The following is a 16,912-nucleotide window of genomic DNA, read 5'->3' on the forward strand; positions in this document are numbered from 1 at the left end:
ATATCTACCGAACCTTATCTTCGCTGCTGTATTTGGGATCTATTCAAAACTTTCGAAAGAAATTTTGAATCTCACATTCACCCCCCCCCCTCTGATTGATATACTCACGGTCCTAACACACACCTTGATTTTGCTGCAACGGCGACTACGGGATCGTTGTGCTGCCGCCGGCGAGTCGACCGACGTCGCAGTAGAAGCATGCGGGGGAGATGGTGGTAGGCGGGGGAGGAGGAGGCGCCGTCAGCGCGGTGGACGGTCGAGCAGATCTGCCCTTTTTCTCAAGTTGGTTTTTGCAGGGAATGAACGGAAAAGGGTGGGTGTGTTGACTCAGTCGAGGGCTATCATGCGGCTGCTACAAAACTGAATCAAGGGCTGCTAGGCGACCGAGCCAAAATTGGGCCGGTCAGTCGGCGCCTAAATCGCCCTATTCAAATACACATTCCTCTGAGAGGGTGCTTTGATACGTTTTAGTCTCATGACTAAAAGTAGTGGGACTAAAACTTGCTAGCGTCATCCATGCTTGGATCCCAATACTAGAGAGACTAAAATCAAATTAATGAGCATTTATTATCCTCCAAACTCTCTAATACAGAACTCACATGTATTAAAGGAGAGGAGTTAAATGAGGAGAGAGAGGACTAATTTTAGTAGGGGTAACCCTGACTAAAAAAATTTAGTCTCAAGACTAGTTTTAGCCCCTCTTTGGTCAGGGGTGCTTTGATCTTTAGCCTCTTAAAAAGACTATTTTTAGTCAGACTAAAATAAATCCCTTGGATCCAAACACCTTCTAAGTTACCCACTGTAATTTATTTGGTCGTCCGAATCAATGTCGAATCGAGTGAATTAACAACATCCAGCCAAGTTCTATCGTCCGCGAACTGCTGCTCACCTTGCTCAAACGCAGCCAATCTACCTTTTGCTGAAATCGACTGCGCACATGCCGTTCAAATCACGGAAGCGAACAAAATGACAAGTGAACGCCTGCCAATTTCGTTAAGACCCACACATTCCTGGACCTGGGCCACCCGGGCCACCATTTTGTGAACCTCTGCCAGGAAACAAACAAGATAGAAAGACCGAGCAAAGAGGTAGAGTCCACAGACAATCAATCGCCCTTGGACAACCCGATCTGCATCACGCTATCTGGCTGCTCATGTCCTCCTCGATTCACCCATGAAAATGAGATGGTGAAATATGTTGCGCCTACTCGTTGCTCACGACCGTTGGCCATGCATGTTTCCCGACATGGGGAGGTAAAAAAACATAGTATGTGATTGGCAATGCACCATTTTTTTAACGAGAAATCAGTGTTAATTGCTCGGTTAGTTTGGCCGTTCACAGGCATGCCTGTACGTATTTATGCTGGTATCCATCCATTGCAGTGTTGTCTACATCCTTGTTGATCGTCCTTGGGTCCTTGGAATCCTTGGACGGCAACCTGTAATTCATCCATCCCCTGCACACTCATATATGCCTAACTTTTTCGTGAATACACACGATGCGTATCATTTCATTGTAGAAGGTAGGGAGATTACATGGGGCCGACTCCCGTATAACGTACTCCCTCCGTAAACTAATATAAGAGCGTTTAGATAACTAGTTTAGTGATCTAAACGCTTTTATATTAATTTACAGAGGGAGTACGCTAGAAGGCGCATACGAGGACGCTTTCGGGCATATATGCCTTCATAATGGCCTCCCGAGCTCTCCGCAAACGCTCAACAAGAAACACCGGCTGCCCTGCCCACTTGGCCAAGCTAAGCTAGCCCATGCTCTTCTCATTTCCCTCTCTGCTTCTTCGGCCACGCTGCCGGCTCACTTGCTGAGCGACCGGCCGCGGCCGGTAAATACCAGTGCCATCCTATGTGGTTCCCAGGAGGCCATTTCTCGCTGGCGCTCGCCGTGTGGCATGCTCTCCTGGTCCTGGGCCTTGGGAGCGGCAGCTCGGCGCTCAGCTGCTACTCGCGCATCTTCAGCTTCGGCGACTCCCTCACCGACACCGGCAACTACGTGCGCCTGACGGCGAAGAACCCGAGCCCGTACGGAGCGCCGCCGTACGGGACCACGTTCTTTGGCCATCCGACCGGCCGGGCGAGCGACGGCCGCCTCGTCATCGACTTCATCGGTGAGCATACTGCTTGCGTCTGCATTTCCTTAACTTCTTTCAGCTGTTTTAAGTGTGCGTGTTCGTGTTGGCGCCTTGATGGCACTAGTGTGCGTTCCGCAACATGTGTCTTTCACGGAATGACGGAATTCCATCTTCTCCGTTGCCTGTACACGGTGGTGTCAACTCCGGGAGTGTCAATCGCAAATTTGCATTCGCACTACTCCGGGAATATATCCAACAAAAATCATGTCAGCTATTTCTGTAAGTAACATCAAAGAGAGATATAAAAAATGCTTTTAAAGATGACAATACATCATTCTTAGGGTTAATAAAAATCTAACGCCCTCAGGTGTATCATTTTTTACGCTATGACAACTCCCACTTTAGAACATTACAAATCCTCATACACAAGCATGACAAATCCCTATCCCTATAAATCATACTAGCTTTCACTTTAGAACATGGCAAATCCTTATCCGTGTACGACATACCAACCTTTTACACTCACACTCTTGTCTTAATCAAAAAAAAATATTTTTGGTCTCTCTACTATTTCTACTATTTGCTGATTTTGTTTTGATCCGAAAACTTGGACCCTAATAAGTGCCACACGTCAGATACGAGCACATGACAACTCTGAGCGTTCTCGACGGAAGTTTAGTGACGCGAGGATGACAATTTTAGCTGTCAAGCATGGCAACTTTGGTGCTTCAGTTTATCTTTAACAAAAACTTGTCGTGGGTCACTGGAATTTACCATCCTTGTGTGACTGAAATTACCATTAAAAACATCAAGGTCTGGAGTGTCACGCACCTGACGTGTGTCACTTATCATGTGAGAAAAACTTTATATCCGAATTGGATTTGTAATCGGTGTTTCTCAAGAAAGAAAGAAAGAAAGAAAGAAAGAAAGAAAGATGATGGTTTAACAAACCATGCAGGTCTATAAGAAAGAAAAATAGAAAATGACATATTAGATTCTTTTTGGGATTATCTGACTTTTTCAACAAGAAATTGGAAAAGTACATGAAAAACTAGAAAATGGACGAAAAGAAACATGAGATTTTCGATGAAAGTTCATAAAACAAATTTGTTATTATAGTTTCAATAACAAAAGTAAACTCGGTTATAGCTGATATACCAAAAGATATATTTTCCATAGGAAAACGACATGAATGGAAGTTCTTTTTTGCGGAAAAACTTCTGATCTATTCATCTTCAACCATGATAGTACAACAAACACCAAAAATAACAAAAATTACATCCAAATTCGTAGACCACCTAGCGATGACTACAAGCACTGAAGCGAGCCGATGGTGCGCTGCCGTCATCGCTCCTCCCTCCCTAGAGCCGGGCAAAATTTGTTGCAGTAGACAGTCAGGAAGTCATCGTTCTAAGGTCCCATAGGACCAACACACTAGAACAACATCCACCACCAATGAAGAGACACGTAGATCGGAAGGATCCAACTTTACACACGAACATAGACAAACGAAGTTCGGATCCAAGTAGATCTACCAAAGACAACCATCAACCGAATCATGTGACATGTGCCGGAGACACACCTGCACATGCCCTCTAGCGATGCTAGACGCACCGCTGGAATGGGGACTAGGCGGGGAGACACTCATTCCATCTTTAGGAAGTCATCGCCGTCTTGTCTTCCCGAGAATGACACAAACCCTAACAAAACTAAAAGAAACATCTAAAAATGTAGTTCTCCCGTCAGCAAAGGCCGGGATCCACCACACCTACATTGCCCTAGTGCCACGGGAGACAAGGCGGACCGACGCCGGCTCTAACGAGAGACAAAGGAACCCTAGCTTTTTTTGGAGGAGGAGGCGGCAGTTGGGTGTCCGTGCCACACGAATGGAAGTTAATACAAATATGATAGGTACAATGCCTCAAGTATGTGCATTTTTTGTTGTCAAAATTAGAGGTCTCGATTGTAAAGATCATGCCTTCTATGTTCTTTCTAAATATCATAGATATACTCTTGGCCTCTTAACCAACTAATGATGCACACAACCACATATTTCTTATATAATATTCCAAAACCAAGGAAGAACTTGCTAAGAAAAAAAGGCATTAGGAACAAATTATCTACCATAGCCAAAGTTGGATCAAACACCGACAGTAACACCCCCCCCCCCCACACACACACACACACCACCACCACCACCACCACCAGGACCCAAAATAAGAATATCAACAACACGTGAGCCGGCAAAAACAGCACAACAAGAGTGTAATAAAGAGAAAGACTTTATAGAACGGCATGTAAGAAGGGTTATCACATGCATCATTGTTATCCAACCAAACAAAGTAATGTCAAAGGATTTTAACCAGAAAACATGCTTCAGTGCTACAAGACAATGCCTTCAAGAATTTAATGTCGCTAGAGTTGACACGATTCCTTGACTAACCAACGAACTTCGGTTCAATGTCTTCAACTCTAAGGATATCACCACAACATAACTTGATAGTTGGGATCCAACCAATGATGGATATATCAAAGATGAGTCATTGTCGACATCACTGTCATCGCAACATGTCTGCGTGAACAAATCTGCAGAAGCTGATTCGATTCTCCTAAAGGATTTATATTCCTTATTTATCTAGACCGAGCACCACACATCAAAAGAGGAAGGATGATGTCCAGTGTCATAGCCCCCCTACCTATCATGTTCTCCACCACTACAATCCACCGTTGATGACTCACACTCGCCCGGTCGATGGCTTCTACGCTAGCCTAGGCTGCCGTCAGTTGATCTAGACCAAACTAGGAAGCCGCTACTCTATGTAGCCAAGCCACCTCCCTATCTATGTTGGCGTCTACTATCGATACATAAATAGAATGAATCTTATTAGGCCCTTTAGAATTCCAAAAGACATTGTGCAAGCAAATGGCTTCCTCAAAATTGTCAATAGAAGACGTCTGGGAAAAAATGACCCTTGTTGCAATGACCAAAACATTTGTGGTGAGGAATAGAGGGGTATTGATAGCCAGGATTTCTACCAGTAATGCCCACTATAGGAACACAAGAGGTGCACATATCTTTTCCACCTTCCTTAATTCTTCATGCGACAACGAAATGACTATTGCTAACTCATCATTAAGAACTATCTAACCTAAACACTATATTCGAGCAAGAACAAAGAAATGAAAGATCTTGATTTGATGGCTACCAATTGCCCACTGAGGGATACCTATACACTCTCGTCTTTTTTGTTTACAGATTATTTTGCTTTATGGTCTTTTGTTCAAAATAGAAAAATGAATCAAAATTGAACGTAACCTAGAATAGTCAAGTATCCACTATTTTTTGGCCAAAAAGCACTTGACCTGGCTGGCCAACCCTGTCATCCGGGTTTGATGCCTTTTTGATGTATATGGTTGGATGACCGGCTTCTCTATTGTTGTCTACGGTACCGTGTTAAGACCCTTGCTCATGCACAGGGCTTGTATGTACGCGCTTATACGAGTGCAGTTACCCTCTTAATTAGGATATATACAGGGCCATGGCCCTCTAAACTGTGCACGTTTGACGGCGACTACTTGCCAATTAAACTGTGCAAGAACTTGCACGATGCTGCCACACAGTCATGCACGGACCCGTCGCTTACCTACACGTTCCCGATCGAAAGGGCATTCAACGGTTTACGTACCTGCCTTAACTACCATACGGTTCATGCTGTACAATCATGCGCAATGTACTGTACCACTACCACTTACGATGGAGTCTTGCATGGTGTTCATTCGTTGCAGCGCAGGAGCTTGGGCTGGCCAATGTGACGGCCATCCGGACGAGCACGGCCCCGGCGGACTTCGAGCACGGCGCCAACTTCGCCATCATCTCGGCCACCGCCAACAACGGCTCCTTCTTCGCCGGCAAGGGGATGGACATCACCCCCTTCTCGCTCGACACGCAGATGATCTGGTTCAGGGCCCACATGCAGCAGCTCGCGCAGCAGAACCGTAAGTCTGGTACTACAGTACTAGCAGCAGCATTTACCACAGTCATTCTCTGACACCCCGTACGTACGTGGCATCTCCTAGTCGGCACCAACGTGCTGGCCGACGCGCTGGTGGCGCTGGGCGAGATCGGGGGCAACGACTACAACTTCGCCTTCTCGAGCGGGATGCCGCGCGAGAGGGTGCGGGCGTTCGTGCCGGCCGTGGTCGAGAAGCTGGCGGCGGCGGTGGAGGAGCTGATTGGGATGGGCGCGAGGGCGTTCATGGTGCCCGGGAACCTGCCCTTCGGGTGCGCGCCGCTCTACCTGCGGCGGTTCCGGAGCGCCCGCGCCGGGGACTACGACGCGCGGACGGGGTGCCTCGCGTGGTTCAACAGGTTCGCCGAGTACCACAACCGGGTCCTCACGGCGCGGCTCGACGCGCTCCGGCTCCGCCACCCGGACGTCACCATCGTCTACGCCGACTGGTACGGCGCCATGATGAGCATCTTCCAGGGCCCCGAACGGCTAGGTACGTACGTACGTGTACGCGCGACCGCCTCTTCTTCTTGTTGTTTACATTACTTCTCGTTTTTGGCTCCATTGCGTTGTGATGGCGACATTGCACCGATCATGGTCACGGCCATGCAATGATAGTTGTTCGTTTGGAATACCTCTGTTTCTTTGGAAACACTGTGGGGCGAGTACAGGGTAACAGAGGGACGAGCACATGTAGTTATGCGGTTGTGGCCAGATAAGGCAGCGCAACAGCAACAAGCACGTCGTGTGGTGGCCAGTTTGCTAATAGTAGTTGGGCCTCCAGCCTTAGCTTTGGCAAAAGTCCAGCTAACACATCTCGTAGTGCTTTATTCGCTTCCACTGAGAGCCTGGCCCGCCTTTTCTTGTCTTCTTTTATTTGGGAAGACCATACAAAAATAAGAACTCATTACTACCGTCTAAAATCTTCTAACAAAAATTACTACTGTCTAAAAAAACTAGATCATGACAAGCGCGCGTTGACGCGCTCATCCATGTTGATGTATATATTTGAGAAAGATCAGAACACTCAGATATCTAATACACAATAAATAATTTGTATAGTGTATTACGTATGTAGTTGGGCATTGTTCAAACCTTTTGTTATAGGATGAGATATTTAAAGATATTACAGATAGTTAAATGTGAATTTGTCTGAATGGGATGTGCATTACATGATAGACCATAACAAATAATGGCATCACAAATAGCTCACAATAAGCACTTGGTAGTCGGTCAATGTAAAGCGAAAGTGCTCTTTTGATCCTAAGCACACATGCTCCCTTGTGAATTTGAAAAAATAGTAAAAAAGTTACAAAAACATCTGATTTTTTTGGATAAACATTGATGACCAATTTAACTGTTTGCAAAATTTGTAATGAAAAGATATTCTTGGAGGCTAGGGCAAAAAAACAAAAAATTGATGCTCCAGAGCATCAGTTTTTTTTGGCCAAGACCTTCATGAATGTCATTTCATCACTATTTTTTCTACATTTGGGAAGAATTCATCAATGTTTTCACAAAAGGAAAATCTAATTTTTTAAATTGTTTTCCTATTTATTTTGATTTTACTGTTCATGAGGGTGAGCTCAGGATCAAAAACTTCATGTCGCATCAAGCGCTCCAGTCCTCATAAAGTTTCTACCATCCTTTTCAATGCATTGAAACAGCCATGGTTACATAAATTTTCAGTACCAAAGAAAATGACTCAGATAGTGATAGAAGAATAAATCATGCTACATGATGAGTTGTCAACACTTTGTTCCAGTGCCAATCCATGTAAGTTGGCGAAGCTAATTTTCTTATCAATGATAAAAAATTAATTAGTTACTTGATTTTATGGAGCGAACATATGTATTCCATGAACTAAAATGGGTGAAGGTACACTAAAAGCAAAAGCGTTGTTCTGCGCGTGAACAGTAAAATCTGAAACAAAAAATGTTACTAAAATAAGAAAAGTATACTTTCCGTTCCTCAATTTTTGATGAAGTCTAGATTTGCTTCCTCAACTCCAAAACCAGACAACTTGCATCCCCAACTATAGAAACCAGACAAGTTTTATCCCCGGTCTCGGTTTTGACCGGTTATGGTGATGAGTCACCCCGGTTTCGACCGGTGCTAACTCAAATTCACGTATTGTTTTGATATTTGTGAACTTTTTGAAATTCACATACTCTTTTCAAATCCGCGTAGTTTTTGCAAGGCCGCATAATTTTTTCAAAAATAAACATACCTTTTTCAAATACGTGAACTATTTTTGAAATTTGCATGCTTTTTCAAATACATTCAAAAAAACAAATTGCGTACTTTTTTAAATCCACTTATTTTTCCAGGTCCGCATATTTTTTCCAAGTTTGTGTAATTGTTTCAAATCCAAGTATTGTTTTTCAAATCCATGAACTATTTTTTGAAATTCGCAAACTTGTTTCAAATCCGTGTTTCTTTTTCGATCAATGAACTTTGTTTGAAACTCACGTAGTTGTTTCGTAAAAAAGTTTGAAATCTGTGTACTTTTTCCAAGTTCGCATAAACTTTTCAAATTCATGAACTCTTTCCAAAAATATGTACGCGAATATGAAAACACTTCTATTTTTAAAAAAATAAATGAATCTGAAAAACTGCATGAACTTTTAAAAAGTGCGCGGATTTAAAAAAAGTACGTGAACTTGGAAAAAGTACGTGGATTTAAAAAAAGAACAATTTTTTTTAAAGAAGCTCACGTATTTGAAAAAATACCAGAATTTGAAAACATTAGATGGACATGAAAAAGTACATGAATTTCAGTCGGCACAGTCAAAACCGGGGTGGGACAGCACCAAAACCGGTCAAAACCGCGAACGGGGATGAATCTTGTCTGGTTTCAATAGTTAAGGGTGCAAGTTGTCCGGTTTTGGACTTAAGGGACCAAATTTAGACTCCGCCAAGAATTGAGGGACGAAAATTATACTTTTCTCTACTACAATTCAGAAAAATACTGATTTTTTTGGCACGAAACATTGATGTTTTTTCAACATGGATGCAAAGTTCGTTACGAAATCACATTCGTGTGTATCCGTGAAAAAAATGATGCTTCAAAAAGACTGAACAACTGCACCCAAAATTGTAAGTGGTTATATTAGTTTTTGTAACTCACTTTAGTAGTTCAGCCCATGCTTCACGAGACTAGCCCATGCTCCCACGGAAGAAACCGCCCTATTCGAAATGTTTGGGTCGCCGATTTAGCTGTTGCCGCTTTCCCATCCACTCGTCTAGCCTCCACAACATTAATGGTTGTGGTGTTGGTCGCTTATCTCTCCCCACCATGCTCTTCATCTACTCATCCCCTCGCCATGGTCATTGTCTCATGGACTTGCGTCAATTGTGGCGAGTGCACCGTCGCGGGGACGTCCTAATTGGCAAGAGGAGAGGAGGTCTCGCGACGTGGGTGGCCGGGATGGTAGGACGGAGATGGTCCAACGAACAAGGAGAGGCCACCGAGCGTTCGGCGAACTTTCTAGGAACGCGGGGGGGGGGGGGGGGGGGGGGGGGGGGGGGGGAGGGGGGGTTGCAGAGAAAGCCAAGAGGAATGGAACACGAGTTCATCTTGGCCCATTTTGGCCTGATCAACAACGGGATGCCCCTGGCATGTCTCTGAAGTAGCAACCCAAAATCGTTGGGTTGGCCATGACGCCCTACACGACGAGTAAAAAGTGGCCATGAGGTTCTAGTGGGATGATGAAACAAGCCAGCACGTACATTTGTGGAATCGAAAGGCTAGCGAGTTCGAATCATGCTGGGAGGCCATAGGTTGTTCAGTTACTATTTTTAATACAATAGGAACTTTTCAAGCGAAAATTATGTTAATTATGTTTTCTTATGAGATAGGATAATGACAATGTTAAATGTTGATGTGTTGTACTTTCGATATGGCGGCCTTCCTTCTCTCCACGCGGGCAGCGAACCCTCACTCCATCCCGCGCTCGTCCAATCTACTCCTGCCCAACTCGATGTTGTAGCCATCAATGTGGAGCCAGCTAAGGCCGAGCGTTTGTCGCTCGCGCTACTGTCTTCCCATGTCTCGGTCATTTCACCTCAAGGAACTTCCATCTTCTCCGCGTATATTGAGATTTTCATGTAATGACACTTTTAATTCAATTATGAACGTCATCAAATAAAGTGTCTTCAAACTTAACGAACGTGACCTGCTACTTCGCTACGCCAGGATTGTAGTAAAGATAAATAACATTAGCCCTACCTGCTTGGCGAGCACCTATCCCCCTTAGTCTCATATTGACGGCGACTCGTTGAACTCTCAAACCCGCCATGCCCTCCTGTGTGACCGAAAGAAAATAGTTTTCTATGTCATTCCGAAAAACGACGGCGGTGGGTCGCAGGCGCCAATCGACATCACCATGCTTGTGTGTGCCATGATCATCTTGGATGGCAAACAATCCTTGGGTCCCATGTTTGCCTTTTTTGACGTGTGTCAGGCACCAATTTGCCAGTGCATGTCTGCTTTGTCGCCTAAAGCAAGTTCCCCCGTTCCCTCTAATAGGAATGCTCCTACTCCCCGACCCCAAAGTGCTCGGTTGCTGATCGAGGGCCACCTCCGAAGTCAACTTGATTGAAACTCATGCGACGACGACCTTGTCAACATGCTCAACATCCCATTCTGCCAGAGCCAATGAAGTGTTGCCCTTGTTTGCTAGGAATCCCCTAGAAACAATGGCTTGATCCTTTTCGAACTCTACACTCTTGCAGTGGTGGATATCCCACTTGTCCTACCTTAATCCGGAGCCATTTGGTAGGCTCTATCGGTCCCTTAGTTGTTGGTGGCCATTGGCTTGATCTTCTTGGTACGCCACCCCTCCTCTCCTTGATCCTAACTTTGATGGCGGACCATCTGGTGGGGCTCTAACAATCCATGTGTTGTAGATTGTCAGCGATAAACCGCCTATGAGCACTGGGAGGCCAACCTTAGATCTTGTGTCTCTAGAAGCTTCACCGTGTCACCTGATGTCGGTCATCTCCATGACTATTTTCGCCAACGTGGCATGCCCCCATGTAGTCGACCGAACCCAACCGCGTTTATTGGGCTACTGCTACAAGCCCTGCGCATTATGTGGGTCACTCTCAATCCGGTCTAGCTTGCTCCTCCCTAGCGGGTTTTATACAAACCATTCTACAGTTTGCTTAGGCATCGTTCCTTTCGCCTGCCCTCACTAACGTAGGTAGGGACTACTAACAGATTTCACCCCTCCACGTAGTGGTCTGATTGCTAAGGCGCTGACCGAGGGCTGGACTCAAAGATGAAAGCTAAGAGAGTTATATTCCTTCGCCAAGGACTCATTCAAGACGATTCCCTGGTTAGTGAAGTGTTCCTTGCCAATTATACTCATCTTTTCCAACGACTGCTAGCCCAGGATATGATTCTTCCCTTCGCCAATTTCTTCGGGGTAGGAAGTACATGGGCGGCTAGGTCAATTTTGATGTGACTCTTATCTAGTTATGCCCACTTTGTTGAGGTATGAATTGCGCACCCCCTCACCCGGATTGAAATCCTTCTATATGGATTGCAACCTCGAGATCATCTTCTAGAACGTGTGAGTCCTCAATTGTGGAGCCAAGCACACCGATGTTTGGAGCGTTATTTTTGTGTTTTTGCGTAGTATTGCTTTTTCGCATAAACTAAGTTGGCTTTGATCCCGTTGGCCAGGGTGTCTAAAAAGCTAGAACCTCCGTTCGAGGAAATTTTCTTCCTCTTGGTGGATGGCACCAACATTGGTATCCTGCTCATGTGGCACCATTCAGAGATTTCTATTACAAACACCGACACAACCTCACATTACGCTCGTTTCAAATCTTCCATGAAACAAGCATGATGGGGAAGCAATCCTTTTTCTCATGCTACCGATGTGAATTTGGCCATTGAGCACCACAAACCCATGTGGATATGGATGTCGTCCCAATATTTTGTATGCAGATCCACTATCGCGAGCCAAAGCTTGATTTGCTCCCAAATGCGCACGGTGATACTGATACAATATGAAAATGATAATACTTTTATGTGTCGAATTACTCGGTACAATATTCTTAGAACAAACCCCTTTTATATATACAATTAAAAGGTTTTGTTTGATATATTGTGTGCTAAGTATTATTTTCCTATCAATGAACTTTACATTTGAATCTGGAGGGGTTTTCCATCATTTTCGAATTTTTTGAATCCGGAGATTTGAGGCAACAGGCACACTAACTCATGTCTATATTCCTGCCCAAAAAAACTAATTCCTATATATGTTGTGACTGCAGGAATCACAAACACTCTACTGTCATGTTGTGGCAACCAAACAGTGCCATGCGGTAGACCTGGGTGCACCGTATGCGACGACCCATCCACGTACGGCTCGTGGGATGGGACGCACCCGACGGAGGCAGTGTACAAGGTGATCGCTGACGGTGTGCTGCACGGCCCACACTCGTCCCCTCTTCCTCTGGCCAAGACTTGCCCTCCCAGTTGAGGAAACCTCCCCTGGTTTGCTAATTTGTGAAGAAATTAGTCATTATTTCCGTAATTATGTAAAGAATTGTCTGATCATCTAATATCATGCATGTGTGGAATACGGTAATAGAGCGTCAGTTCATAACGTAGGCCAGCTTAATGTCCATACAAGTTTCGTGTACAAATGCAATGCCGTGTCTCCCTCTCCTCTATTGGATGTACAAGTTTGCACAATTATTGGTGAACGTGCGTGTGTAGCGTATTTATTGGGGAGTTCTCACCGTCACTTAAGGCAACTCCAATTGGAAGACCAATTTCATTTGGATATGTCCGTTTGGATTCGCGCGGACAAAAGCCGCAGCCCCATGCAGAAGCACATTCATGTCCGTTTTAATCCATTCTCATCTTAAATTTGGATCAGATTTAGGTTGAATCAGACGTTGTCCATTGTCCGTCTGTGTCCGGCTTGACACACCACCCATCCCTCCTATCTCTCTCCCCCACCCATCCACCTATCCCATGACTTCACCCACCACCCATCCCACGGGCGACGGAGGCAAGAGAAGAGCTCCTGCGCGTCGAGTGTCGCCGCCGCCAGTGCAGCAGCAGCCGTCATGGACATGCTACCTCGAGGAGCTCATGGTGCTCCTCCGCAGGAGTCGTGTTGATGCCTCTGTTGTGGAATGACGATCTCCATGTCCGCCCATGTCCGTGTCAAATGGGTAGTGCACCGTCCGGACACACATGTTTGCCCGTCCACGAAGCGACCAAATCAGACAAAAATCAGACATATTTCGTGTCTGTTTGGGTCTCTTGGTTGGAGTTGCCCTTACGTTTGGGTCGTTCCTCCTGGTGGTCTGTGCAGTGCAGAAGTCACAGTGTTTTCGTGAGCTCCGTGATTGATGTTGTACGAGCGTATATCGTGGTTATGCAGGCGCAACGACTGCTGTGCCACAATCCACATGACCCGTGCCGCACGCCGCACGTACGCCTTCCTACCTTGGCCGCGCGTATATAGCTCTTCATTCTGTTGATCAGCCTGATCACCACACGAGGGAAGCATAGACGGACTTGTCATTGATCGACTCCGTGTCATCCGCAGTCTCATCTCGCACCGCGTACCCCTGGCGCCATGCAAGCCCTCGGGCGGCCCACCTCTGCGTCGGAACTGAGGGCGCTCGCCTGGACGACGCTCCTTGTTCCGATGTTCGCGGTCTACGCGCGCTACGCCTGCCGCCGCCTCCGTCCGGGCTGGCCCCGCCTCGCCGCACTCCTTCCGACGCTCCCCGTCTTCGTCTACCTGCCGTGCTTGTTCAACTCCTACCACCTCCGCCTCTTCTCAACCTTCTTCCACACCTGGCTCGCCGCCAACAAGCTCGTCCTCCTCGCGTTCGACCTCGGCCCGCTCAAACCATCCCTGCCCCTCCTCCCGTTTCTCCTCTGCGCCGGCTTGCCCATCAAGCTCCGCGAAGGTCCGCAGCCTACCAGCCATTCTGCGTCACCGGGACCGCCCGTCGCCGATTTCCTTCTCCCCTGCGGCCGCAGCGTTCTCTTCCTCACCGGCCTCGCCCTGCTCTTCCCACACACTGGTTCGCTCCCTCTCTACGTCGTCCACTACCTCTACTGCGCACAAATCTTTCTCACGCTCGATCTCGTCTTCTCTTCTGTCGGCCTCGTCGCCGCTGCCGTGCTGGGCTCGGCCATGGAGAGGCAGTTCAGAGCGCCGCTCGTGGTCGCGTCGGTTAACGACTTCTGGGGCCGGCAGTGGAACCTGATGGCGGTGGACCTCCTCCGCGCGTCGGCGTACAAGCCGGTGCGAGCCCGGTGGGGCCGGGACGCCGGCGTGCTGGCCGCGTTCCTCATGTCGGGCGTCCTCCACGAGCTGCTCTACTGGTACATGACGCTGGAGCCGCCCACGGGCGAGATGCTGCTCTTCTTCACGCTCCAGGCCGCTTTCCACGTCGCCGAGCGATGGGCGAGGGTTGCCGGGCTGTGGCGACCGCCCAAGGCGGCGGCGTACCTTATTGGCACCACCGTTATGGTCGTCACCATATCGGAGCTCTTCTTCGGGCCGTTCATCAGAGCCGGCATAGACGTGCGTATGATTCAGGAGGCCGCCGATGCGGTGCAGTTGGTTAGGGCCGTGGCTAAGCGTCTCATCGTCCGTCCATTTGGGGCTGGTTCGAGTTAGAGACAGCTGAAGAGTAACATTCAGCTGTCAGGATATTTCGGGCTTTTCTTACCAGGTATAATCTGTGGCCGATTCTACTTCTGCTAAACAAGTTAAGGAAAGGTTTAGTATTGTTGTTAGTGAGGGTTCGACGAACTTTATTTCTCCCTGGGGATGTAACCTCTTCCTATTGGTCCAAATAAGTATGTCATGCGTTTCCTTTTTTTAAGACAAAATACTTTATTCTTTTGAAATAACAAGTACATCGTTTGTGAGAAAGGTTACAATTACATCTAAAGGCTCCTCAAACTAATCAAGAGGCAAATGAAATCTAGCCAGTCTAGCGAGCTCATGAGCGACCATATTCGCTTCTCTATTACAAATGCTCAAATGAAGAAATAGGGAAATCACAGCCAAAATGATAACAGTCGTCAAAATCCGTTGCCGTCGCCCCCGCAGATTGTCCTTCATTCTTCATGGTACCAATAATCTTCAAATTGTCCGAGTTAATGACGAGACGATTGCATACCGTCCTTTGTGTGATAGACAAAATCTGAGGGCCAAAGATTCAGTCATTAATCCATCAGCACACAAATCTATCCACCCCTCCCCCCCCCCCCAGTGAATTGGACTTTGTCATCCCCAAGACCGCCCCGGCAGTGCCCCTAAGGAGGTCTTGACCAAAAGATGCGTCAACATTAAGTTTGACAAAGCCACTAGGGGGCTGGTCCAACCCCCATTTATCATAGTAGCCTTAGGAGAAGAAGCAATTAGAAAGTTAGTCGTAAGCGCGCGAATAGAGATGTGTAGCTCATTCTGAACTTTCTCCTCATGGACCAGTTTACGACGTTCCAACCCCAGATATCTACCAGTAATGACTATGATCTACCGAAAATTCTCCACAATGTATAAATACTGCTCTCATAAAAGTAGGAATTCTGGAACTACCTCCCCACCACGATCAACTGTGCAAGCTCTATTAATGATTTCGTCCATCCCCAAACTTCTCTTGCTTTATTATAGATAAATAACACATGTTTTGTATCTTCTTGACCAGAGATGCAACACTGACTTTTAGGTGAGACATTCAGGTGTCTATTAGCAAGCATAACATGACACGAGAGTGTACCATGCAACGTACGCCAAATAAAGATCTTAACCTTTGCAGGGCACGAGAGCTTCCAGATACCAGATAGGATTAACAGTGGTTTGTCCCATTCCGTTAGTACATCTTAGTTTAGTTCCATGTTGATGATCCCATTCCACCAAAAAGGTTGGCCGAACCGAAAACAAACTATTCTTCGTAAAACTCCAAGCGATAAAATCTTGCATTTCATGTAGAGGAAAATGGGTAGCAAGGACCTGTTGTGCACTAATAGGCCACAAAGGTTGTCTAACTAGATTGGCATTCCAATTATTAGAAGTCGGATCAATAAAGTCCACCACCCGGGATAACAAGTGACCCCCTCTTGGAGTGACAACTTTTCTGGAAGCACAATATAAAATCCACGCATCCTCCCAAATATCAATTTTCTGACCATTTTCAACTCGCCAGATATAATTAACCATGCTTTGGAGAATTCACGCCTGCCATGATACTTTGCCAAGTATAAGAAGGTCCTTTTTTAACTTGGTGTTCAATAGATCGCCATCAGGAAGGTACTTCAATCTCAAAATAGTAGCACATAAAGAGTCATGTTCTTAAGAAGATACAATACCTGTTTTGCCAACATCGCCAGATTGAAACAGTGAATATCCTGAAAACCCATCCCTCCTTGATTCTTTGGGACCCACATTTTTGACCAAGCCATCCAATGGACCCTCCTCTGGTTATGCTCATCTCCCCACCAAAAAATGCGATATTGCATCAATAATTTCTTTTCATTTTGTAGAATTTTAAATACGTACAATGCATAGGTGGGTATGGCTTGGACAACAACCTTGAGAAGGATCTCCTGCCCTCCAACCAGTGGCGAATCTAGATAGAAAATGGAGAGGGTCTGGGCTGCCTGCGGCATGCGAACATTTGTTGGGCTAGGCTGGGCTTTGAGGCTAGTAGTAAAAAATTGTAGCGCTGGAGGCAGGGCTTTAAGCATGTTAAAGTCCCTTAGTAGATTCACCACTGCCTCGAACATGTATATATTTCCTTTCAAACCACTGATTTT

At 46.2% G+C, this 16,912-nt stretch overlaps 2 protein-coding genes across 2 annotated transcripts; both read left to right on the top strand.

Annotated features, from left to right (window-relative positions):
* Positions 1–1,683: 1,683 nt before the first annotated feature.
* On the top strand, positions 1,684–12,904 carry LOC123061614 (GDSL esterase/lipase At1g28600). Its single transcript, XM_044484790.1, has 4 exons — positions 1,684–2,125; positions 5,876–6,085; positions 6,167–6,592; positions 12,388–12,904. Exons 1-4 carry the CDS (start codon positions 1,864–1,866, stop codon positions 12,594–12,596), a joined length of 1,107 nt encoding a protein of 368 aa, XP_044340725.1. The 5' UTR covers positions 1,684–1,863; the 3' UTR covers positions 12,597–12,904.
* A 696-nt stretch (positions 12,905–13,600) lies between these two features.
* Positions 13,601–15,007, top strand: LOC123061615 (probable long-chain-alcohol O-fatty-acyltransferase 1). The gene has a single exon (XM_044484791.1). It carries the CDS (start codon positions 13,710–13,712, stop codon positions 14,766–14,768), a length of 1,059 nt encoding a protein of 352 aa, XP_044340726.1. The 5' UTR covers positions 13,601–13,709; the 3' UTR covers positions 14,769–15,007.
* The last annotated feature ends 1,905 nt before the right edge of the window (positions 15,008–16,912 follow it).

This window comes from Triticum aestivum, chromosome 3A (assembly GCF_018294505.1).
Source record: "Triticum aestivum cultivar Chinese Spring chromosome 3A, IWGSC CS RefSeq v2.1, whole genome shotgun sequence".
Lineage (NCBI taxonomy): Eukaryota > Viridiplantae > Streptophyta > Magnoliopsida > Poales > Poaceae > Triticum > Triticum aestivum.